At 47.7% G+C, this 25,725-nt stretch overlaps 1 protein-coding gene across 6 annotated transcripts in view; it reads right to left on the bottom strand.

The window, feature by feature from the left end:
- The window catches only part of Akt2 (AKT serine/threonine kinase 2), a 49,818-nt gene that overhangs the window by 9,504 nt on the left and 14,589 nt on the right, over window positions 1-25,725 (bottom strand). For 3 of the 6 annotated variants that reach the window (XM_078032068.1, XM_078032072.1, XM_078032071.1), the window contains 3 exons: window positions 21,523-21,647; window positions 11,631-11,759; window positions 9,962-10,073 (listed from right to left, as the gene is read on the bottom strand). In XM_078032068.1, the coding sequence (XP_077888194.1) occupies window positions 9,962-10,073; window positions 11,631-11,759; window positions 21,523-21,568 (287 nt within the window). In that variant the 5' untranslated portion in view covers window positions 21,569-21,647. Of the gene's footprint in view, window positions 1-9,961; window positions 10,074-11,630; window positions 11,760-21,522; window positions 21,648-22,435; window positions 22,661-24,567; window positions 24,628-25,725 lie in introns of those variants that run through there. The other 3 variants (XM_078032069.1, XM_078032073.1, XM_078032070.1) reach the window with 2 other exon arrangements.

Genomic DNA, 25,725 nt, shown 5'->3' with positions numbered 1-25,725 from the left:
ACGCTTATGTCTAGAAATCAGCCATGTGACCAGCGGGAAATAGAAAATGTTCACTAAGAATGAGACAATTCAGAGTAAGCAGGCAGCCTCCCAAATTCCGAAAACTGAAAGAAGCCACGGTGTGTGCAGCCAGTGCTGGCAGAAAGCCACCAAGAACCAAGAGCGGCCGAGTTCTTCATGCACACGCATCCTCTAGCTGCCCTCCACCAGCCTCTGTCCCACGGCATCAAGCAGGGCCACTTCCATACCTATCAGCCCAGCAATGCATTTCCCACGTTTTGACACTGCTGGAACACAGAAGTGTCTTACAGTGGCAGCCCCTCTCCACTAAATTGGGCACTGCTATTTTTTGGTGTTATGAACACTCGGAGAGCACTCACTGTTATGCACCACCCTCTCCTCCTGTCTTTCAAAGGAGGAAACTAAGGCACAGATTAAAAAATCAAAAGTAAGAAAAACATGGCAGCTGCTCCAAGCCTGGCCGCTGGACTCCCACTGGACTTGAGGCCCTCCCCAGGGACAATGGGCAAGACAGTTCTTGCCCAGATCTGTGGCTTACTGAAGCAAGCTGGAACTGAGCTCAGAGATGCCCGTTAGTGCACAGGAGGCTCTTCCTCCTCAAACTGGCTTCACTCCCCTGAGACCATGCTTTGTAAGATGAAGGTGAGTATCCACCATATCATGTTTTGAAACAGATACACAAACATCAAGTGTTGGCACATGGCCCCTTCCCACCCAAGAAAAGTCTGGGGTCCCCATAACCCATATATGTCAACCCCATGAGGAGCTTTGAGTGTGGTATGCCTCCCGTACCTATACAGGTATTCAGTAGGTATCTAAGTAATGAACAAGCAAGGCAGCCAAAGTCTGAGTGGCCCCAGGGCCTATGCACAGCAAGGCCACTGCACAGCCAGGCAGAGTGGGGTTGGCCTCTTCCCTCCCTGACCCAGCACTTCTAGCCAGCATTTCTCAACTGGTTTTAACCCATGCTCCCTTTGGAACAAGTCACAGCCTAAAGCCCAATGCCTATATTAATTTCCCTGTTTTCCAAAAAAAAAAAAAAAAAGGGAAAGAGTAGGGACACATCCTATGATATGCCTTGTCAATCACAGCTGTCATAGAAATTTTAAAATGGTAGATAAAAATCAAAGTCACACAGGCAGGCACAGTGGGGCACACCTGTAATTCCAGTGACTCAAGAGACTGAGACAGGAGGATCACAAGTTCAAACCAGCCTTGGCAACTCAGTGAGTCTCAAAATAAAAATAAAAAAGGCTGGGAAGGTGGCTCATTGGTGCAGAACCCTAGGTTCAAGCCCAGACTGCAGAAAGAAAATCACAGATCTCCTAAAGGATATGAACAGTGTAATCATACATACAACCTCATGGAAAGAAATTTTGAGATTGTGAAAAAAGCTGCTACAGATTAAGACCCACAGTGTGATATCAGCTTTCTGACAAAGAGAGGGATGGAGTGAACACAGCACCCCAGAAGCAACTCTGAGCCTGGCAGATCAACTGTATGGGTGTCCCATCCTTTCCAGCCTCATCCCCGCCTCAGCACGGCAACTGCTGAAGCAGGGCGGACTGCTGTGTGGAGAGCAGCAGGCCCAGGGCCTGGTCCAGGAAGCACCAGCCTCAGGGAAGGTGTGAAGGCAAGGTGTGGGGCCAAACCGATCCACCAAGGATGAAGGAGGTCGATGCGGGTAACTGAGGCCCTCCCCAACGCTGACCAGCTGCCGGTCCAGTTCCAACTGGACTGAGGTTACAAGCTTGCAGCACTCAGAATTCCAGAGAAAAAGTAAAAGCCTCTGTCCAGGACACTCCTCAAAGGTTTCAACACAGTGTCTGGGGTAGAGGGGAGCTTCTACCCAAAGCTAGGGCTAAAAGGAGAGCTCTTAAGGAAACCAACCCCCTCCCTGGTTAAGATCACAACTAGGAAAATAACAGCAGTGAGTGTGCAGCTCCACAGCCACAACCTCAAGAGCATGGGAAGGAAGGGTTCTGACATGGAGATGGAGGCACAGAGAGGTAGATCACCTGTGGAGGTTGCACAGCTGGAGACAGCAGAGCTGGGACTCAGTGCCAGGCAACCCATTCTTCCCTAGTCCCCACTGCCTTTCCCTGTGCTGGGGGTGTGAGTGACAGGCTTGAGAGAAGCTGAGGAAAGCTCCAGCCTTACTTCCTAGAAGAGGTCCAGGAGAATCAAGCAGATACTCTCGGGCAGGTCCACGGACCAAGGGACATCATACCAAGGGACCTCGAAGCCAAGCAAACTGATGCCTCCCCTTGGAAGCTGTGAGGTAGACCACATTCCAGAGGAGGCCTCTCCCACTGGACACCACCCCCAGACATCCTCCACACAGGCAGCCACCATGGTGCTGTGACAAGTAACACCTTTAACCCTCCCAATGACCAAGGCAGCAGAAACTGTGATCCACGTCATGCTACAAATAGGGAAACTGAGGCACAGGGAGGCTGATGTTTGCCCATTTACACAGCCAGTAAGCAGAGGCCTGGGAACACTGACCCAGGCATTCCTTCTTCACCCAGGAGCACTTCTCCCATCAGGGATATCTTCCAGAACCTTCTCATCCTCACTTGGGTTTCAGGGCTAGGAATATATGGGGAGCTACATTTGCTCAAGCAGCACTAGGGAGGGTGTCCTGTGTACAGCATAGGAGCAGCACTGGGCAGCTGGGAGCCAAGCCTTGAACCCATGTGGCCCTCACTGGCCCAACCTCTCCAGTTGTTGTCTGTCTCCCACATAAAGCACGGGTCACACAGTAGCTAAAAGCAGACTCTAGTGCTGACGGCCTGGGTTCAAACTAGCTCTGCCTCTTCCTTCAGGAGATGCTGGTCAGGTCATCTAACATTCATCAGCGAGCTGATCTGTAAAGCAAGCACTAGTGGTTCACACAGGGGAGATGTGAGCTGCTGGACACGAAGCACAGAGGAAGTGACTCAATGGATTGTTGTGAGGATTCACCTTGCCAGCCAGTCAATGTTTACCAAATGCCTCCTACAAGCCAGGCCTTGTTTGGGTGCTGAGGATGCAGCAGGAAACAGCTCACTAGAGTTCCTAGTCTAACGGGGGAAGACAACTGTGTAAAAATACAGCAGTTTGGCTGGGGTTATGGATCAGTGGTACAGCATTTGCCAAACATGTATAAGGAACTGGGTTTGATTCTCAGCACCACATATGAATAAATGAATAAAATAAAGGTCCATCAACATCTTAAATTAAATTGCACATTCTTCTTCTGGGTGTGATGGTGCATGCCTGTAATCCAAGTGGCTTGGGAGGCTGACAGGAGGATTTCGAGTTCAAAGCCAGCCTCAGCAATGGCTAGGCACTAAGCAACTCAATGAGAACCTGTCTCTAAACAAAACACAAAATAGGGCTGGGGACGTGTCTCAGGGATCAAGTGCCCTTGAGTACAATCTAAAGGACAAAAAAAAAAAATTTAAAAATTGCATGTTCTTCTGAGTATTGTGATGAACTCTCAGGTTATATCCCACCTAGCAGGACATGAATCATCTCTGTCCAATGTATCCATGCTGTACATGTTACCCACTGGTATGTCACTTAGTAGCCTCTTGGCTACTACAGATCAAATGTAGCAGTACCAAAGTATTTGTGTTCAAGTAAGCCTTCTGGAGTGCTCTAACACATCACCACAATGCCTAGGTCAGTCACTTCATTTTATTTCATCATGTAGGCACTGGGTCATCCTCCAATATCATCATGAGAAGAAGGGTGAGTACAGTAGTACAATAAGATATTTTGATTGGGCTGGGATTGTGGCTCAGCGGTAGAGCGCTCGCCTACCACAGGCGAGACCTGGGTTCGATCCTCAGCACCACATAAAAATAAAGGCGTTGTGTTATGTCCATCTACACCTAAAAGATAAATATTAAAAAAAAAAAGATATTTTGAGAGAGAGACCATATTCACATAACTTAATTTTGGCACAACAGATTGAACCCAGGGGTACTTAACCACTGAGCCACACCCCCAGCCCTTTTATTTTGAGACAGTGCCTCGCTAAGTTGCTTAACAGCCTCCCTAAGTTACTAAGGCTGCCTCTGAACTTGCTATCCTCCTGCCTCAGCCTCCTGAGCTGCTGGGATTACAGGCATGTGCTATCACACTTTTATAACATAATGTAACTTTTATGACAGAATATATATTCAATGTTACTATTGTTGTTAATCTCTTAAAATTTATCATAGGCATTAATGTATAGAAAAAAATACACAGAGAGAGTAGGAGGGTTGGTATCAATCACTATTTCAGGCATCTACTGGAAGAGTCTTGGAACATATCCCCTCAGGTAAGAGGGGACTACTGTAGCAAGACAGGAATCAGAGAGAGCCCTTTCTTAAAGGGTAGCCAGGAAGGCCTCTCTGAAGAGGTGATACTTAAACCAGGACCTAAAGGCTATTACTAGAATATGAGCCATCCCCAGTGCCCACAACAGGCACCTGGCACATAGCTGTGAAATCAATGACGCCACATGGATAGTGGGAGGGAAGGGAATCCAGGCGAAGGGAGAAGTGGGCAAAGGCCCAGGGAGAAGGAGCCTGGGGTGTCTATAGAAGGCATAGCAGGTGCAAGAGTGGCTAGAGCCAACAGAGGGAGTGAAAGAAGGACAAGCCCAGACCACTCTGAACTGTATGTGCCACTAAGTTAGGGATCCATCATGGGAAGTGGCTGACAGCTCCAATTTCAGTGTTAGGCCAAGAACTGATATGTGGGCTACAGACCAGGGGCAGTGGACACAGCATTGTCCAGGCAGGAGGAGCCAGTGGCAGGAGGTATAGGAAGGAAGGGACAGCTCTACTGCCCAAAGACTCTACTATGCATGGGTCCTACCAGTGCTTCCACACACACTTCCTCCTTTGTCCCCAGGACAACCAGGGACCTGAGCCCCAAGGAGAAAGGAACACAGCAGTTGCCCTGCCCTGGGTTGTCCTGCTGAGCAGGACCCAACGTGCCCCAGAGGGAAGCTCAAGGAGGCAGAAGTGGCCGGGCTGTCCTTCCTACTTGAGGAGTAAGAGCTAACTGTTGGTCTAAGAGTGGGCCTCTGCCCTTCACCCTATGCATGGCCTCCTCTATCCCCAAGGGACATTTTATGGCTGGACGAGGTATTGGGTTCCCTCCCTTCTCATAGACAACATCAGCTGGGAGGACAAAGTTGATGTGTACAGTCCTTACAACAGGATCTGGCTCAAGAGAATTAGTTTTAATTATTCTTGTATTCATCCAACAAACATTTACTGAATACCTATTTATATGCTGGGCACAAATAAATAAATATAAAATGCCACACTTAGTAGACAGGTTCTATAAAGAAAAATAAAGCTGGGTAAGGGAAACATTCACGAGGAGGTAAGACAGGATACTCTGAGAAGGTGGCATTTGAATAGAGAACTTGTGAAGTTAAAAAAATAGCCACGATACCTGGGCAAGGGGGTCCTAGGCAAGGCAGCAGCAGGTGCTAAGGCACCCACCCAAGAGTGTATTTTGCAAGTTTAAGGAACAGCAAGCAGACCAGCATGACCGAGTGTGGGCTCCAGTGGCAAGAAATAAGTCTAGAGAGGGGCAGGGCCTTGTAGAACATGGCACAAACCCTGGAATTCATTCCAAGAAGGACTAACAGCCATTCAGATTCCTGAGCAGAGAAATTACATCAAAAAGATCAAAGATCACACAGGGGCTGAGGTTGTAGCTCAGTGGTAGAGCACTTGTGTAGCACGTGTGAGGCACTGGGTTTGATCCTCAGTGCTACATACAAAAATAAATAAAGTTATAAAAATATATTTTAAAAAAAGAGTCCAGGGGCTGGGGCTGTAGCTCAGTGGTTGTGTGCTTGCCTAGCATAGGTAAGGTACTGGGTTCAATCCTCAGCACCACATAAAAATAAATAAAGGCATTGTGTCCACCTACAACTAAAAACTTTTTTTTTATATAAGAAAAAAAAAGTGTATTGGATATACACTATTAAGAACTCCTGTCAAGGCTAAGGGTCTGCAAACATTCTGTAGAGCCAAGTAGCAAATATCCAGGCTCTGCAGGCCACCAGCTCTGACACAACTCTTAAACTGTGCCACAGCAGGGCAAAAGCAGCCATAGAGCAGCCATATACAAATGCACATGGCCACGTTCCAACAGAACCTTCCTTACCAACAGGAGGCATGGCTATAGTGGGCCAACCCTACTGTGGACCTAACTTCTACTTTATAGGAAATACACCCACAGGGAACAAAGCAAACAATGTCAAAAGGCAGTAAGGGACACATTCGGCCTTTCTACAACAAGACAGTCAGCCTGGCTTGTCAAGGCTATCAGTTCTTGGAGGGCAGGGGGACAGAGGGCTAAAGTAGATTAAAAGAGGCCAAAGAGACAGCAGGAACCTAAAGGAATCCTTGTTGAAGAAAAATTTTTGGAGGTAACTGGGGAAATTCGAGTATGGCACAGGTAAGGAGAGGGGAGCAGTAAACACACGTTACAGGTGAGCATCCCTCATTCAAACGCTTTATATCTAACCTTGGAATTTTTTTTGGATTTGGGGATTTTTGCATAGCCCTTATGAGCATTTCTGACAGGAAAATAAAAAATGTTCCAAAATCTGAAACTTTGAGCATCATATTGGTAGATAAAGTTTCCAATGATGGAGCATTTCGGATTTCAGATTTCCAGATCAAGAGGCTCAACCTGTATACTCATCTCAGGTGTGAGGATATCATGATCTTGTGAGGGAAAGTCCTTATTCGTGGCAGATGCCTGTCTCCAGTGGTAAGGAATAGTGTCATGAAGTACAAACAGAAGCACAAAATAATCAGGAAAATAACAAAAGATTCAGTAAAAATAGCCCGATGAGGTAAATACAGCATAAATACTGCACCCAGGTGCAGGTACCTGCAGGTTCATACAGTGATACTATTCTTTCAACTTTTCTGATCTGAAACAAGCTGCCAGCAGGGTGGGGTGCGAGGAGGGTCCCCAGCTTCCTGGGGAAGGCAGGAGAGGCAACCAGGTTCCCAGTAAGGAAGGTGCTGCAGTGTCCAAGCCATGTTCAGCCACCAGCGTGCTTCCTGTCTCCCCTGCCACCCCATCTCTCTCCAGACTCAGGGCAACCAGTGACCTCAGGCCTATGTGGGGCAGAGCAGCAAGGAAAGCATGGCCAGCCATAAGCAGAACAGAGTGGCCTCCCTCTTGCTGGGTTTCTGGCTCACAACGCCCCCAGGGCTAAGGGCAGGAATCTGGGGTTTGGTCTCTCTGGATCCAACCCAGCGGTTCTCTCTCCAAAGGCAGCAGAAGTTCCTAAGAAAAGGAAAAATGCTCCATCCAGCTCCCACAGTCTTAGTAATGGGAGTCATACCACACTGAAGGGTGTGTCACCTTGTGAGAATGGAAACTAGATCATCTCTCTTGCCTACTAAACCACTGCTGGCTCCCTGCTGCTCCTTTTCCAGGCTTGCAAGTTGTGTGCCAGGTACTGCTGAATCAAGAGCTTCCTGTTTATCATCCCCTGAATCTCTTAACAACCCTGTGACAAACCCCAATTTATTAAATGCCTGCCAAGCTCTGCAGGGATCTCCATCTAGGGGCCAAGGCCCTGGCTGGGCCCTCCAGCTTCAAGCGCCTCCACTTCCCCTCTTCCAAGACTTCCGCTGGTGGATTCCCTGGTGACACAGAACTCTCTGTGGTCCCTGGGACACACAAGCTGTTTCACTTCCAGGCCTCAGTTTATGCTGAACAGTCCTTTTCCTGGACCTTTCTAATTCCCACCTCCTATCCATCCTTCAAAACTCAGCCCCCCTCCTACCAAAAAAAAAAAGAAACATAACAAACAAACAAACAAGCAAAAAACAACTCAGCCCAACACCCAGGTCCTAAGCATCTATTTGTCAGATTCGCTCTCACTGACAGCCTATATTTTGGTCCCCAGTTATCAACTGAGTAACAACTAAGCTGGCCTGAAATGGTAATTCTGTTCCCCTTGGTGGGGTAAGTATATTTTTAACCTTGGGGAGATATGCAACAATAATTACAGAATAGACTGTGGTAACATCTTGTGATATTATTTTGTGCAGGCTCTAGAACTGCACTGTCCAAGAGGGTACCACTAACCATGAGTGGCTACTGGAATTGATTAAAGGCAATTAAGATCAAATTTCCACTCTTCAGTTGTCACACTTAACATTTCCATCACAGCAGGAAGCTCTCTTGCATGGCCCTATTTAGGCTTCTCCAGAGGGTCAGCAGAAGCCCTACCCCACAGGCAAGCTAGACGTGTTTCTCAAAGTGATGTCCAAAAGGATGAAGTGGGAGGAAGAACTTTGCCACTCCTTATAAAAGGAATGAGTTTTCTAATATACAAAGAACCTTCAGATATAAATAAGAAAAACACCAACTACTCAATAGAAAAAAGATATAAACAGATAGTTCAGAAAAGGAAATTCACATGGCCCTTGAAGCTCAAACTCAACCAGAGAGAGAGAAACCCTGAAGGGCTATTTCCCACTACTCAGACTGATAAAAACCCAAATGTTTGAAAACACAAGGCCATGAAGACACTCAGACATCACCTCATAGAACTATTTCTGAAAACAACACTTGCAAGCTGAACACAGTGACTCAAGAGGCGATCACAGATTCAAGGCCAGCCTCCACAACTTGCAAGCTGCTGAAAAGGGCTGGGAATGTGGCTCAATGGTAGAGTGACCCAGGTTCAATTCCAAGTACCATTTAAAAAAAAAAAAAAAAAGACAAGAATACATTCTTGTGACCCAGCAATCCTACTCTAAGAATTCCTCATACAGGCTGACCTGCACACATGAGAAATGAGACAGCACACATTTCACTGTGGCATTGCTTATAGTGAGCCAAAGGCTGGACACAACCCCAGTCACCATTAACAAAGAACTGCTAGTTAAACAGGGATGCACATGTCCAGCTGTTAAAAAGAGAAGCAAAAAAACACTGTGGTGGGGCAGCAGCTCTCTATACGAGACGAGACGGAAAGAGTCCACAAGATACTCAGTGAAGTGCAAAAGGCAAGTTCAGAACAGTGTGGGTGCAGTGCTGCCTTCTAGGACCCAGGCGCCAAGGCCTCCATCTGCTCTTCAAGCACACAGAAGACAAGTAGTTATCTGGGGGATGGAGAACGGAGGGAAGGGGAACGGGTAACAGTGAAACTTTCACCAGACACCTCCTCATTCCATATGGCAAGGACAGGGGAAGGCAGTTTGTTTGTTTGTTTGTGGTATTGTTGTGGAGTTGAAGATGGAACCCAGGACCCCGAGAATGCTAGCTAGGCAAACATTCTAGCTCTGAGCTAAGCCCCAGCTTGCCTTTAATTCTTCTTCCTCTTTTTGGTACTGGGATTGAACCCAGGGTACTGGGATTGGTTTACCTCAGCTCTTTTTATTTTTTATTTTGAGACAAAAACTTGCTAAATTGCTGAAGCTGGCCTTGAGCTTGCAATCCTCCTGCCTCACCCTCCTGAGTTGCTGGGATTATAGATATGTGCCTTGGTTTCCCACTCTCAGCCTGACTTTTGAACCAGATGAATCTACATAACTTCTTCTGATTATTAAATTGAACTTTTAAAGTGACTTTCTAGACCTACTTTGGAACAACAAAGATGCTCACTAGGAACAGTCTGCTGACCCTCCATAGTGGTCAGGCCTAAAGTCTGTCATTAACAAGCTCTTTCTAACAAGTCACTGTCATCAGTGACTCTGATGTGCCTACAAGTCCAAGGACAGAGTGAAATTTTCACACCAAAACTTCCAGTTCTTCTTAGTTCCAGGTAGAAGACTTCACACCAGAAGTGTGGAAAACTGGGAATTCCTCAGCTGGGCCCAGGGGAATATGTCCATTGTGCCTCTTCCCCTCGCACCAAGCTTGACCATTCTCAAAGGGCAGCCACATGGAAGTTCAGACTCACCTCTCATCTGGAGAGTCCACATGGAAGGTCCTCTCAATGACAGTGGTCCACTGCAGACAGCGAATGACGAAGGTGTTGGGCCTTGGCCTCTCAGTCTTCATCAGCTGACATTCTGCAGGCAGGGGAGGAGGATTGGGACAGTGAGGGGATGACCCTGCTGGCCTGCAGCCCATATTCCCTGAGCCACCTTTGTGTCAAGTCCCATGTCAGATGGTGCTGGGGACCTATCAGAGATCAAGACAGCTCTGGCCTTGCCCTCAGAGCAGACCACCAGATGGTAACAACTTAGCAGTCGGGTTGGGACAGAGACAGCCAGAGGCAGCATTCAACCTAGCTGCAGCATCCAACCCTGAGGAAGGGGCATCTCTGACCTGAGGCCTGAAGGCAAAGAAAACTGAGTCAGCGGGGATGTCATGTACAGAGAAGCCCAGCGGTTAAGAGGCGCCCAACATACTCAGGGATGCCAACTCTGCTCCAAGTGTTAGACAGGGGAAAGAGAGCAGCCACTTAGGAAAGGTGGGCCAGAGTCAGCTGGACAGGGCTTTGGAGGCCATGGTAAGGAATATCAACTTTGTCTTCAGGGCAGCAGGGAGCCATGGAAAGGACATGGACAGACTGAGACAGATCCCCTGGCTGCCATGGAGGATGAGACTGGAGGCCAGAAGCCAGGGAAGAGGCTGTGGCAGGACCCAGATGGAGGGGATGAGTTGCAGCAGAGTGGGGCAGGCAGGGGAGGAAAGGGAGCAGGTTGCAGCAGGAGGGAGAGGCATTTGGGACCAACACCAGGCACAACAGAGCTGTCCCAAGGAGACTAAGAAGATGACAAGTTTGAAAGAGGGAAGGAGAAGGGAGGTGGGAAGGTCAGTTTGAAACATGGTGAGTATGAGGAACCTGGAGAATACCTGGGGAGAAATGTCCAGGAAGCTGCTGGGGAAAGGCTGGGAGTACAAGCAAGAAGTCGAGGCAGAAGCCACCAGCATATGGAGAAAGCAGCCAGGAAAAAGGCTTCCTACAGACAGTGGAGGGCTGGGTTGCAGGAGAGCCTCCAGGGAGGAGTTGGGCTAGGGAGGAAGCTGTAGGAGAGACCTGAGAGGATGGTGCCGAGGAGACTGGGCTGCCTGTGAAACATTCTTAGCAGGTACAACAAGGACACAGTACAAATCACGTCAGCAGGGAAGAAAGGAGGTGGGGGTTGGGGGAGTCCCCTGTTCCACAAGAACAAGGCAAGGAAATTGGTTTGCAAAGCTGACTCTGTAGCACCATTTCAGGTGCTACAGAGGGAACCAAGGACATGAGGTCAGCCCTGATCAGCTGAGTGGGAAGCCATGACCCTTCTAGGTGAGAGGAATGAAGGGAGGAGGCTGTTACCAGAGCAGGACAGCACTCCAACTAGAACCACAGGGCCAGGTGGAGCTGGAGCTGGGGCCCAGGGAAGGGTGTGTATGAATGCCCTGCTTACACCCTCTTCTCATTCTCCACCTCCCATAGGATGACCCCAAAGCACCCAGCTGACAAGGAGGGACAGCAGGAGAAGGATGGGAAATGGATCTGAGGGCAAACAAGCCCAGATTGTCTTCTGGCTCAAGAATGGCCAAGACCCATGTGCCCCCAAGACTTGCCAGCCATTCACTGAGTTCTGCAACACTGGCCTACTTGCCCTGAGACTCACCTGCTACAGAGAAGTTGTTTAAGGGGGGTGAAGTCTGGTCAGGAGCCTCTGGCCTCTCCTTATACCCAATGAAGGAGCCATCGCTCTTCAGAAGGAAGTACCGTGGCCTCCATGTCTTGATGTATTCACCTGAAAGAGGCGGGAGAGGAGAGAGGTCAGGACAAGGTTGAACAGTATCCCAGGCGGTCAGGCAGGCAGGCAGGCAGGCAGGCAGGCAGCCCAGTGTGAGGGTGACTCACTAGGGGCACCACAGTGGGAGGAGGGTGGATGAATGTGCCTCTCCCAGGGGAGCCCTCAAGGTGGCTCCTGCTGACGCAGGCTGGGGCACTGGGCTGGTCCTGAATGATCCACAGGGTCATGCCTGGCAGGAAGGCACCTGTAACAGTGCCCCAGAACACCAGCTGCCTCAGCATGTGGCCAACAGCAAGCTATCCCTGCCAGATGGTCCCATCCTAAGGGAGGCCCAGGCCTATAAACACACATGTCCTGTGACCCTGTTAAGGCCAAATGCCATGGGCTTGAATTCACCAGCATGGCCATGTAGGTGAATCAAATGTCCAAATACTTTTGTGCCAGGTGGGCTATAGCTGCTTCCACACCCTTCGAGTACCTGCAATCCCTTCCACTTTTCTGGAAGCTGGGAGCCAGGAAGAGGCTGAGGCAGGACCCACATGCACTTGCCTGAACACTTTCTACAAGGACCCGCTCCTTTGAGGGCTGCCAAGGGTGAAATGAGATGGTGAAACAAATGTCCACATAAAAACCCACACATGAGCATCCATAGCAGCAGTACTCATAGCAGCCCCAAAGTGGAAACAGCCCAAATATTTATCAACCAATGAGTGGTTTATCAACAGAACCTGGTGGATCCAAATGGAAAACTTGTAGGCCATAAAAAGAAATGAAGTTCTAATACATGCTATGAAGTGGATGAACCATACTTAGGCTAAGTGAAAGAAGTCGATCACAAAGGACCACAAATTCCAGACAGTGTTTTACAATGGTTCAACTTTATGACAGCATGAGGCCAACAAGCCTTCAGTACATAGCACACTTCAATGGGAGATTCTGAACTTTTCCCAAGCTACCTATACACAGTATATGATACTGGGCTCCTGGTCAACCACATGATCACAAAGGTGCTCAACTAACACTACCATCCCTTACTGCTAAACTACAGTGCTCTGTAAGTTATGTACATTAAATGTATTTTTAATTTATGATAGGTTTACTGCGATGTAATCCTGCCATGTTGAGGAGTATCTATATGAGTCCACTTGGGATGCAGAGCTTAGGGGAAGACTGGAAGGTGATGGCCAATGGGGACAGAATCTTTTGGTGTGTAAAAAAAATCTTCTACAATTGACTGTAGTATTGGTTGCACAACTCTGAATACTGAACTGTCCCCTTCAGAAAGCTAAATTGTAAGGCATGTCTATTATATCTCAATGATGAGACAGCAACCATGAAACACCCAGCTCAAGAGCCCAGCACACTGCATACACTCAATGAATGCTCTTCATTATCAGTCCACTGTGCAAGAAGTGTGTGTCAGGCACTTGACTTCCATGGCACATGAAGAGGCAGGACACAGTGGACTGAGGTATATCTGCTGGATGTAAGTAAATCATTTCCCTTTTCTGAACTGTTTCCTCTTCTGGGGCCATCCACTAACTGAGGAGGAAGACAGCAATGAATAATAATGATACCACAGTGCTCTTTGTGTCAAGCACTGTCTTAAGTATCTCATGAGTGGGTTTTAACTTATAAAATTCTCTCAAATGTAGATATAAATTACTCCATTTATATAAAGTACAAACTCTAGCAAAATCCTAAATTCAACAGCATATTAAAAAGATGCCTGGTGTGATGGTGAAGACCGAGAGCCCCAGCTATTCAGAAGACTAAGGCAAGAGTTCAAGGCCAGCCTGGCCAATAAAGTGAATCTGTTTTAAAATATATATACGTACATTTATATCCCATGACCAAGTGAAATGTATCCCAGGAATGAAAAGATGGTTCAATGTACATTGAAATAATGACGTGATTGTCCCAATCGACACAGGAAAAGCATCTGACAATCCAACTCCCTTTCAGGATAAAAATACTCAGCAAGCTATGAACAGAAGGAGCTTCCGTAATGTGATAAAAGGCATCTATGAAAAGCTCACGGCTGACGACTGACGTCACACTGAATAAGGAAAGACGGAAAGCTTCTCCCTAAGGTCAGGATCAGGACAAGGATGCCTATCTTTACCACTGCTGTGCAAAATGGAATAAAAGGTACTAAAGGGAAAAGGAAAGAAGAAAATTACCTTTACTTTGCTGATAATGTGATCCTATGTAGAGAAAAAGCACAAAGAATCTACAGAATAGCCAGGCATAGTGACTTGGACCTAAAGTCCCAGCTACTCAGGAGGCTGACACCAAATGATCATTTGAGCCCAGGAGCTCAAGGCTGACCTGGGTAAAATATTGAGACCCCAATTAAAAAAAAAAAAAATACCCAGACTGGGATTGTGGCTCAGTGGTAGGGTGCTTGCCTAGTGCATGTTAAGTCTCTGGGTTTCATCCTTAGCACCATACAAAGATAAATAAATAAAATAAAAGTATTGTGTCCAAAGTAACCTCTAGAGTTAATAAGTTTAGCATAATCAATGCACAAAAATCAGGTGCTTGGGGGGGGCTGGGGTTGAGGTTCAGAGGTAGAGCGCTTGCCTACCATGTGTGGGACACTGAGTTCAATCCTCAGCACCACATAAAAATAAAATAAAGATATTATGTCCACCTATGACTAAAAAATAAATGTTTAAAAAAATCAGCTACATTTCTATATACCAACACCAATAGCCCAAAAAGGAAATTTAAAAAAAATTCATTTACTATAGTTCCCAAAAGAATAAAATACTTAGGAATAATGTAATCATGGAGATAAAAGGTTTTCATACTATAAAACATTAATTTAAAAAAATGATCTAATAAATGCAAGGACATCCCTTGTTACTGGATTGGAAGATTTAACATTGTCAGGCTGACAATATTCAGAGTGACCAGGTGTGACGAAATCTCTCTCAAAATTCCAACAGCCCTTTTAGAGAAATGGAAAAGTCAATCTTCAAATTTATATGGAATTGCAAGGCATTCTAAACATCCAAGACAACATTAAAAATTTTTAGCCAAGTTAAGACTCCATATTTCCCAATTCCAAAACCGACTACACAAAGCTACAATAACCAAAACAGTGTGGTAAAAGGATAAATATATAGACCAATGAAACAGAATCAAGAAGTTAAATGACAAACCCAAACACTAAGGTCAAATGACTTTCAACAAGGGGTGCCAGAGCACTCACTAGAATAATTCAGCAAATAGTGCTGGCACACCTGGAAGTCCACATGCAAAAGAGTGAAGTCAGACTTCTACCTCACACTATCCACCACATACAAAAACGCATTAAAAATCTATTAATCTAAGAGCTGAAACTGTAGAACTCTAACTAGAATACAAAGGATTAAATCTTCACTATCGTGGATTTGGCACTCTTAGATGACACCAAAAAGCAAAAAGAAAAAAAAAAGTGAACTTATCAAAATGAAAAACTTTTGTGCATGAAAGAACACTATCAAGAAAGTAAAAAGGCAGCCAGGTGTGAAGGCACATGCCTATAATTCCAGCTACTCAGGATGCAGAAGGATACCAAGTTTGAGGCCAGCCTATCAACTTAGCAAGACTGTTTCACAACAAAAATAAAAAGGGTTGAGGCTGGGTATGCTGGCGCACTCCTATAATTCCAGTGGCTTGGGAGGCTGAGGCAGAAGGATCATGAGTCCAGAGTTCAGCAACTTAGCAAGGTACTAAGCAGCTCAGCAAGACCATGTCTCTAAGTAAAATATAAAAAGGGCTGGACACGGGGTTCAGTGGTTAAGCTCCCCTGGGTTCAATCATCAATACCAAAAATAAATAATAAATTAATAAATAGGGCTGGGAATGTAGATCAGTGATAGAGCTTGTCTAGCACATGTGAGGCCCTGGTAAAATAAAGGGAAAAGAAGGAGGGAAGAAGGGAAAGAGGGAGGGAGACAGGAAGGGAAGGGAAAGAAGGAATGAAAAGGAAGGAAGCAGGGAGGGAAAGAGGGGAGGGATGAATGGACAAAGACAAAAATAACCTACAGAACAGGAAAAAATGCTTGCAACTCATATGACAAGAGTCTAGTATCTGAAAAATATAAAGAACTCTTACAACTCAACAACAAAAAAACAGCTTATTAAAAAGCGGGTAAAGGAATTGAACAGACATTCTTCCAAAGATTATACAAATGGCCAACAAGCCATAAAAAAATTCTTAATAACACAGTTGTTAGAAAAAAAATCTAAATCATGATGAGACACTACTTCACACGCACTGAGATGACTGTAATAATAATAATCTTTTTTTGGCGGTTGGGGGGGGCGGCGGTCGGTGATTGAACTCAGGGGCACTTAACCACTGAGTCACATCCTCAGCCTTAGTTCATATTTTATTCAGAGACAGGGTCTCACTGAGTTGCTTGGTGCCTTGCTGTTGCTGAGGCTGGCTTTAAACTCCGGATCCTCCTGCTTCTTCCCAACCTCCCAAGCCGCTGGGCTTACAGGCGTGTACCACTCTGCCCAGCAATAATGATAATCTTAAAAACACAAACAAAAGGGGCTGGAGTTGCACCTCAGTAGTAGAGCACTTGCCTCACATTTGTGAGACACTGGGTTTGATTCTAAGTACCACACATAAGTAAATGAATAAAATAAAGGTCCATCAACATCTAAAAAAATATTAAAAAAAAAAAAACACAAACAAAACTGAGCATGGTATTACACATCTGTAATTCCAGCGGCTCGTGAGGCTGAGGCAGGAGGATTGCAAGTTCAAAGCCAGTCTCAGCAACTTATAGAGACCCTGTCAAAATAAAAAATAAACTGCCAGGCTCAGTGGAGCATGCCTGTTAATACCAGTGGTTCAGGAGGCTGCGGCAGGAGGATCACAGAATTCAAAGACAGCCTCAGCAAAAGCCAGGTGCTAAGCAACTCAGTGAGACCCTGTCTCTAAATATGATACAAACTAGGGGTGGGATGTGGCTCAGTGGTTGAGTGCCCCTGAGTTCAACCCCTAGTACTAAACACACACACACACACAAGGACTGTTTAGTAAGGAGATGAAGAAACTAAATCCCTGTGCATTTTTGGAATGTAAATGGTACAAGACACTGTAGAAAAATCTGGTGCTTCCTCAAAAAGTTAAACACAGAATATACTATAAATTATAAATATAGGAAATATGATTCAGATTATATAATTACACACATTTACATATTATGTATATATTAGATATTAGATTATAAATGCAAATTACAAATACAGACTACATGATCCAGCAACTGTCCTAGGTAATGCACCTGAAAGAACTGAATACAGGTATTCAAACAAATACTGTACATTTTGTTCAAAACAGTACTATTCACAATAATGAAAAGGGAGAAACAACTCCAATATATATCTAGAGATGGATGGATAAACAAAATATGATATGTCCATAAAGTTGATTATTTGGCCTCTGTAACACAGAGGAACCTCAAAAACATTATGCTAAGTGAAAGAAGCCCGTCACAAAAGAGCATATATTGTACAATTCTATTTATACGAAGGGTCTAGAGTAGGTAAATCCACAAAAACAGAAAGCAAACTGATAGCTGCCAGACACTGGGAGGAAGGGGGTACAGAGACTGACTGCTTAATGGATATAAAGTTTTCATTGGAGATGATGAAAACATTTTGGAACTAGTTAGAGGTAACAGTTAATACAACATCATGAATGTACTAAAAGGCCACTGAATTGTATAATTTAAGATGGTTATTTTAATATTATGTAAATTTCACCTTCTTTTTAAAAAAAAAAGAAGACAAAAATTAGAAAACTGCAAGCTTGGGAAGGGCGCAGAGGCTTCTGCAGATTGTTTTTTTTTCTTTCTTTCTGTTTTTTTTTTGGGGGGGGAGGGGGGGGACTAGGGATTGAACCAGAGGGACTTTACCACTGAGCCGCATTGCCAGCCCTTTTTATTTTTTGAGACAGGGTCTTACTAAGTTGCCTGGGCCCTTGCTAAATTACTGAGGCTGGTCTCAAACTTGCAATCCTCCTGCCTCAGTCTTCCAAGTTACTGGGATTATAGGCATGTGACACTGTACCCAGCTCTATTTCTTTATTGCACGCACGCTGGCACAGGGGTGAGGTAATGATCCAGAACTTGTCTTGGATATCAAGAAACCTAGAATTAAAGAAAAAAGGAGTCTTGTGATCTTATCCCCCATTTTGTATGGGGAACCTGAGGCACAGGCAGCCTTGTCAAGGTTCACAGTTGTCCTATAAGAGCTAGCACTCCTGACCACTAAGTTGGCCTTGTAAGGAGCCTGGCAGAGGGTGGGCACTCTGCTAATGATGGTGGTGGTGTACTAAGGCTGTGCCACAAGCAGGACCCACATGTAGCACAAGGGACTCCACATTCTTAGACCTTGCTGAACAAGAGGCAGCACATAAACTAGACTTTGAGGACATTCATTTATTCAGCAGCCAGGAGGCCTGAATTCAACCTCACACTCTGCACTAAAACTCTGGGTGATCACTCTTGCTGCTAGTAAGATGGTAGCCACCTTACAGGGCATCTATGAAAATTCAACACTGGGGCCGGACACAGTGGTGCATGCCTGTAATCCCAGTGGCTTAGGAGGCTAAGAAGGAGGATCGCAAGTTCAAAGCCAGCCTCAGCAAAAGCCAGGTGCTAAGCCACTCAATGAGACTCTGTCTCTAAATAAAATACAAAAAAGGGTGTAGCTCAGTGGATGAGTGCTCCTGAGTTTAATCCCCAGGAAACCTCCTCCCCACCACACCGAAAAAAATCAACACTGAGCTTGTCTGGGGCAAAGTCCAGAGCCTGGCAGGGTGGGCACTCCAAAAAACAGTACAGCAATTATTTTAGCCAGCAAGGGTTGGAGCAGAGATGCTAAGACAACAGCTGCCTCAATGACAGGCAGCAGGGAGGCCTGGAAGTACACGAGCACAGGTGTGTACACGTGTGTTGTGCTAACTTAAGGCAGGTATGTCCAAGTTGGGCAAACTCAGCAGACAGGGACAGGACTGTGGACCACTCATCTGGTCTTGCAGCATGAATTGGGACAGTGATGCCCTAACAGGGACTGAGACCCACTTAATGCCATCAGCTAAGTCCCCAGGCCAGAGATAAACTCCCCAGCCTTTGACAGTTCTCCAATTACCTCCAGGATTCCTGGCACTTGAGCCCAGTGAGCCATGGGCCTCGGGAAGCTTGAGTTGAGGGACAGACCTAAGACCCTCGCACACTCTAGCACATTCGCACCACACACAATTCCAGTTGTTCATCCAACTATCATTTATTGAGTGCATACTGTATGACAAGCACTTTTGAGGTGATGAGGACACGTCAGTGAACAAGTCACGTGGAAATCCCTGCCCTCATGGTCACAGAGGCCTGGGCTGTTAACCTAAGATACAGATGTAAAATGAAGGCTCAGTCAAATGACACAGCTTGCCCACCATCACCATCTGTCAAATTTTGCAAAGTTCCACTAACAGACCCAAATTCAGGGTTGTCTGTGGGGGCTGGGCAGAGGTGCCATGAATGCTGCCCCTGCCTGGACAGGGCAGCAGGAAATGGGTCCTTCTGCTCATTCTGATGGGGAGTCCTTGCCTGGCAGTGGCCTCTGTCTCGCATCACTGTCTGGTGTCTGTGGACTGGGACAGGGCAGAATGGTTCTCTTCTCCTGGTTCCACAGGGTCAATCCCATCAATCACCTGCCCACCCACCTCAGGACTCGCTGGCCATCCCCTCTGTCCATGTGCCCCTGACCCAGTGAGCTGTGGTGCCCTCTTCTGCCTCCCCCAGGTCTTTTTTCCCTGGTTACTGTTAATTGAGTCCTGGGGTACCTTGCCACTGAGCTACATCCCTACCTCTTTTTCTTTTTCACTTTGAGACAGGGTCTTGCTAAATTGCCCAGGCTGGCCTCAGCCACCCAAACAGAGTTACAGGTGTGCACCACCAAGTCTGGCTCCTTCAGGTCTTCATTTAGACATCCTCTTCTTAGTGAAGACCTCCTCCTAACCACTGAAATTAAGATGGGTCTCCAAGTTCCTGCCCACCTCACACCCCATCCTTCTCTCATTGTCTGGTTCTACTCCACAGCATGTACCACGACATCATACTCACATCAGCCTGGGTGCTACCTGCCTCCCACCCAGAATGTAAGATATCATCACAAGTACAGGATTTTGCTATAACCCTGCCACCCGAACCACAGGGACTGATCCACAGGGACTGTACCTGAACCACCGGGACTGATCCATCAATAAGTGCTTGCTGAATGGATGAAAGTGCAAGTAGAGGGAGGGGCTAAGGAGATAGCTCAGTGGTAAAGTGTTTGCCCGACATGCATGAGGCTCTAGGTTCAAATCCCAGCACCACCACCACATACACACACACACACCAAAAAAAAAAAAAAAAAAAGAAGAAGAAGAAGAAAAAGAAAAAGAAAGTGAAGTGAAGTAGAACAACTACTAAAAATTCAGCTATGGACAAAGCCATTTCATAGCATGTGCTTCTTCCTGCCTGCATCCCAGGGTCACCTGGTGGCTGGCCCAGGGAACAGGCAACTTTGGGAATCTTAAGGTCTAGTCTCTTCCCCACGCATGACTTCACTAGCGCCTCAACTTCCCATCAGTACACTGCATCAGGTCACACCATGGATCACAATACTCAGGGCTTCCTACTGTCCAGAGTTAAAGCCAAGGTCCCTTCTGTGGCCTACAGGGCCCAACATGGTGGGAGCTATGTCACTCCTCTCTCCTCCACTTCACCCTGCTCACTGCGCTCCAGTCATGCTTTTCCCAGAAAACAATGGGCATGGGCTGGCTGTATGGCACCTTAAGAGAGAGTACCTGCCTATGTGCATAAGGCTTTGGGTCCATCCCCAGCACTGCAAAAACACAACGCAATAGGCATCACCTCCATGTTAGAGCCCTGACCTTGCTGTCCCTCCCCCTGGGACGCCCTTGCTCAGCTATCTGTGTGGCTCACTCCTGCACCTTCTCCAGGGTTCCTCAAAGCAGCCTCCTTTGCCTTGCCCATCTCCCTGGCCCCTTGCTCCTTAGAGTTTCTACGTTTTTTGCATAACAGCACTTATCACTATCACATGTCTACTCATTTGTTGTCTGTCCCCATTCCCTACTGGAATGTGAATTCTATGAGGATGCCACTGTGTCCCAAAGCCTGGGACAATGTCAACGAATATTTGCTAAATGACTGTTGAATACTTCCCTCAATTAAGTGACTTCCTTTCTCTGCCTCTTTCCACACCTATTAAATGAGGCTAAGAGCAGTGGTGCATTCGGGTAATCCCAGCAAATCAGGAGGCTGAGGCAGGAGAACTATCAGTTCAAGGCCAGCCTCAGCAATTATGTGAGACCTTCAGCAACTTAACAAGACCCTGTCTCAAAATTTATAAATAAATAAGTAAGTAAATAAATAAATAAATAAACAAAAAGGGGTTATGAACAAGATCGCTGATGCAAGGAAGAGCCTGAGGCCTGGTCTGTGGCTCGTCCAGGGTGTCCAGCTAGGCCTGGACACTCAGCCCCAGTAGATCCTCAGCTCCCTCCCCAGGGACCCTGAAGGATTCCATGAAGTGGTATGCACGTAGCTAGTGGCATGGAGGCTACAAACACTAACTCCTTGGGTCAGTAATCACCCTATGCTTCCACCTCTCAGGGTGCCAGATGCCAAAGAGTCAGGATAGGAGGGGAAGACACATTATCAAATGGGCAAAAGCCACCCCTTACCACGTTTGTGCAGCCAGCCTTCTTTGATGACAGACACTTCATTCATGGTGGCAGCGTGACACGCTGTCACCTAGCTTGGGACAGCTCAGGGCAGCAGGACATGCAGGAGGTGCTGTGGATATAGTCTGGAAGACAAGAAGGAGCATGTCAGAGTGGGAGAAATTCCACCCCAGCCCCTTCCCTCAGGACACTCAAGACTCTGAGGCCCTCTGGCAACTTGGCCTGCTGTGTACCAGGTATAGCCAGTGAAGATGGGGGACAGCCCTGCCCTTGAGGGCCCAGACTTAGCAGAGACATAACCAGGTCTCCGGAGACCCCAATCCTATGTGTGGCCAAGCCTCTGCACTCAGGCCCCTCCTGCTACCCTTCCTGCTGGCTGGGCAGTCACTGAGGTAGCTATGGCTCTGCCCAGTGCATCACTCCCATGCCCCAGTACTGAGGTAACCCAGAGTGAATCACGCAGCCCTGGGCACCAAGCGGAGGGTGTGCTCACAGCCATCAGCATCTGCCTGCCCCACAACACATATATCCACACACACACTCTCTCTTTCTCATTCCCATTCTCTCTTTTCAAAACCAGAGAACCACCAACCTATCACCTTCAGCAAAATAAATGTCCATCCACCCCATGCTGGACTACCCCAAGCCACTCTCTCAGCCTCAGTTCCCTCCCTGCTCCCACCAAGAGGACTGAGAAAAGACAAGCGTGGCATTCTGGGGTCCTAAACAAGCAACCTACTGTGTATGCGCCTGTCTGGGCCTAGGAGTCAGTTCTGGTCCCTTCCCCAAGACCTCTGCTTCTGTCCTCAGGGACCAGCAGCCGACAGACTGATGGACGCCGAGGCTGCTGCCTCGTCTCAGGTTCCCAAAGCGGAGTGCAGAAGGGTGCAAGGAGCTGCCAGCTGGGCCCTACCTGGAGCCAGGGGCCTGGACTGGAGCCACGAAGCTCAAGGCGCCTTTTGCCTTTCCTGGCCTGAGGTTATTTGCGGACAGCAGGTCAGGAGCTACGGTGGCCCCCAGAGAAGTGTCAGCTGGCTCTAGGGACACCATGGGCATCAGCTTTCTCTCGTGCCCCAGGGGAGCTGGTGGGCCGGATACGCTACTGCCTGGCATGTGACGGTGGCAGGCTGCCCAGGCCCTGGGCAGAAGGAAGGGAGGTAAGTGGGAGGAAGCGGGAGGAAAGGCAAGATGGACAGCGACAGGGACATAAACAGAATGGTGAAAATCACATTTTGGACTCCTAAGATGCAAAGGCAACGATTCTGGGCTGGGAATAGCAACAAGGGCCTCCTTATAAGCAGGCATGGCGCCTCAGACCCTGAATACAGGACAGCTAGAACCCTCCACTCTCTCCCCACAATGTCAATCTGCAATGTGACTGCCTGGCCCCATGCCTCCCGTTCCCTTCCCAGTTTATGGCCTGGCTAGTGGGATCACGCTCCCAACTCCTCCCTGGACTCCCCCTGCATCCTATCCCCTGTTCAGCAGCTAAAGGACTCTCAAATTTGACTCTGTTCTTTCCCTGCTCAGAATCCTTCTGTGGCCCTTCATTGTCCTTGGCAAAAAAGTCAAACTCCTCAGCTTGATATCCAAAGCCTTTCAGGACCCGCTCTGCCGCTCTTCATCCCTGCTGCCTCTTGCGCAGTCACCCTGCACGCCTCTCGCCCCAGCACCGGCCCAGTCCCCACAGCCCCCTCCTCCAGCCCTGGCCTCCTCCCTGGGCTCACAGCCTCTGCTCTCATCCCTATAGCTCCATTTTAAATGGACCTTGTCCCTCTCCTCACTCAAAACCCTTCCACAGCTCCCCAATGTGCTCAGAACAAGAACAAAGTCCGTGCTGTACTGAGTAGGCCCCGTGGGAGCTGAGACACACATCCAGAAACCAAAGGCTAAGACAATGGCAATGGTCATTAACATGCCTCGCTACCCCCCCCCAAAAAATCAGGCATCTGTCACCTAGACTACATCCCCTTGCTTTCTCCCTCCACCGTGAGGTCTCAGTCAAAAAGTGACTCCTCCAGGAAGCCTCCCAGTGTTCTGTGCACCCACCTCTGGCAATTCTCCCCACCCCTGTCAAAGCTGATTCAGTGTCCAGCATAGCACCAATACCAGCTGAACATGATAAATTAATCACGGCTCCCAAGGCAGCAGCCCAAATCAGAGATCGCTGCAGAAACCTCTGCATTCTACTCATTCCACCAGTCTTTCTGAGTGTATCCTAAAGCTTCGGACAGTGCTAGATAGAGCATCACTAAGATACAGCCCTTGTCCTGTCTTATGAAGCTCACATTCTGGGGAGAAGGCAGAACCACACACATTCAGAACCATGTCAGCTTTGGCAAAAAGGCACTGAGAGGGAAAACAAAGTAAAGAGAAAGACAGGCAGGGAGTGGGGTGCTATGTGAGCCGCACAGCGTAGAGGACCCATGAGCAGACACCTTGAGGGACCAAGGAGTGAGGAGTGCAGAGGTACAGGGAAAAGCATTTCAGGCAGAGGAATAGTGAATGCAAAGTCCCCAAGGCAGGAAGGAGCTGGTGTGGGCAAAGCCAGGAGAAAACACTCGAGGTATTCCGAGGTGTGGCGGGGAGCTGAGGTGGACACCACACTTCTCCCTGCTGAGTTCACTTCCCAAAGAGCTGAGATGGAGAACTCAGCTGAGGAAGAAAGAGAACAGGGGTCCCAGGTCCAGCCTCAGCTCCTCTTGGCGGCCCAACAATATCACCTCTCGGAGCCTCTGCAACCAGGTAGCACAAGGCTCCAGAGCAGCACTCAGGCACCTACTGTGGGAAGAGGGTTCAACCCATTATCTGGACCTGATAAAGTCAAATACATGGCTGCCATTATTCAAAAGCTAAGTGAAGGCAGTCAGGTATGACCGAGAGTGGTCAGGGTTCCAGAGTCCACGAGCCATCCCCAGCTGGGTGGCCTTGGGCAGGGTGCCAGCACTCCTGTAGAGCCTCTCCTGAGTGCTCGTAACACCCCACCAGAGGGGCCGTAACTGTGCCCAGGCAAGGACAGAGGCTCAGAGAGGGGAAGCCATTTACCTCGAGTCTCCCAGCTGAGTGGTGGAGGCCTGGCAGCGGCTCAGCACGCCACAGTCACGTTTTATGGTCTTGTTTCAGCAACTAAAAAGCCAGCGGCAGCTCAGGCGAGAACAGGGGGAGGAATTGGAAGATCCCCTGTGTCCTGCCTGGATCCTGCCCCGTCCTCCCACTGAGGGTGGCGCCTCGGCTGAGGTGTCTGTGACGCAGTCCTTTGGTGATGAAACACCAGGCAGCATGGCCAAGAGGACAGCCTGCTCACCAGGGAGTGCAGGCCTAGGACACAGGCAGGAGGGAACCCAGGCAGCATGCAGGGCTCTGCGCTGGCCACTCGGCAGGCAGCACCCCCTCTGCAGGGAGCCTGTATGGCTCTTCCCCACTCACTACTTCCTAGGACGCCCATGCATGAGTGTGCTGAGGGTTCTGGCCAGGGCTACAGCTGTTGACCAGAGGTGAGCCACGTGGGAAGCAAGGCAAAAAGAGAAAGGGCAACTCACAGGACACCCAGATGAATAGGGAACAGGCACAACCTCATTAGTTATGGGGACATAAAGATTAAAACCACCTGTCTGGGATGCTGAAATTAAAAAAACTGACAACACCAAGCATCAGCAGGGATATGAGGAATCACGATTCTATGCAATACTGGAGGAGTACAAAATGGCCCAACCACTGTGGAAAAGTGTTTGGCAGTAAGAATTAAAATCCCACCAGGTATGGTGGGATGTACCTATCGTCTCAGCACTCAGGAGCTTGAAGCAGGAGGACCCCTTGGTATGGGAGACTAGCCTGGGCAACACAGTGAGACCCCATCTCAAAACAACAACAAAATACACACACACACACGCCTACCCCATAACCCAGCAATTCCAGTCCCCCAGAAGAAATTAATACATTTGTTCACTAAAAAACACATAGAAGAAGGTTCACAGGAGCAATATTCCTAGTGATTGCCAGGATTCCATCCACAAGAGATTGGATAAATCAACAAGTGAATTAATATTTACAGAACACCACTCACGCCACAGGGAGGAGGCATAACAGAATTAGACGGAGTGGAAGAAATCAGACACAAAGTAACACAGCCAGTGAGAGTCCATTCACAGCTAGATCGAAACAGGACAGGTCATGCTGTTTGCTGTTTAAGAACGTCTTTCTCCT

This window comes from Ictidomys tridecemlineatus, chromosome 15, assembly GCF_052094955.1.
Source record: "Ictidomys tridecemlineatus isolate mIctTri1 chromosome 15, mIctTri1.hap1, whole genome shotgun sequence".
NCBI lineage: Eukaryota > Metazoa > Chordata > Mammalia > Rodentia > Sciuridae > Ictidomys > Ictidomys tridecemlineatus.
This window is presented reverse-complemented; position numbering and strand designations above follow the sequence as displayed.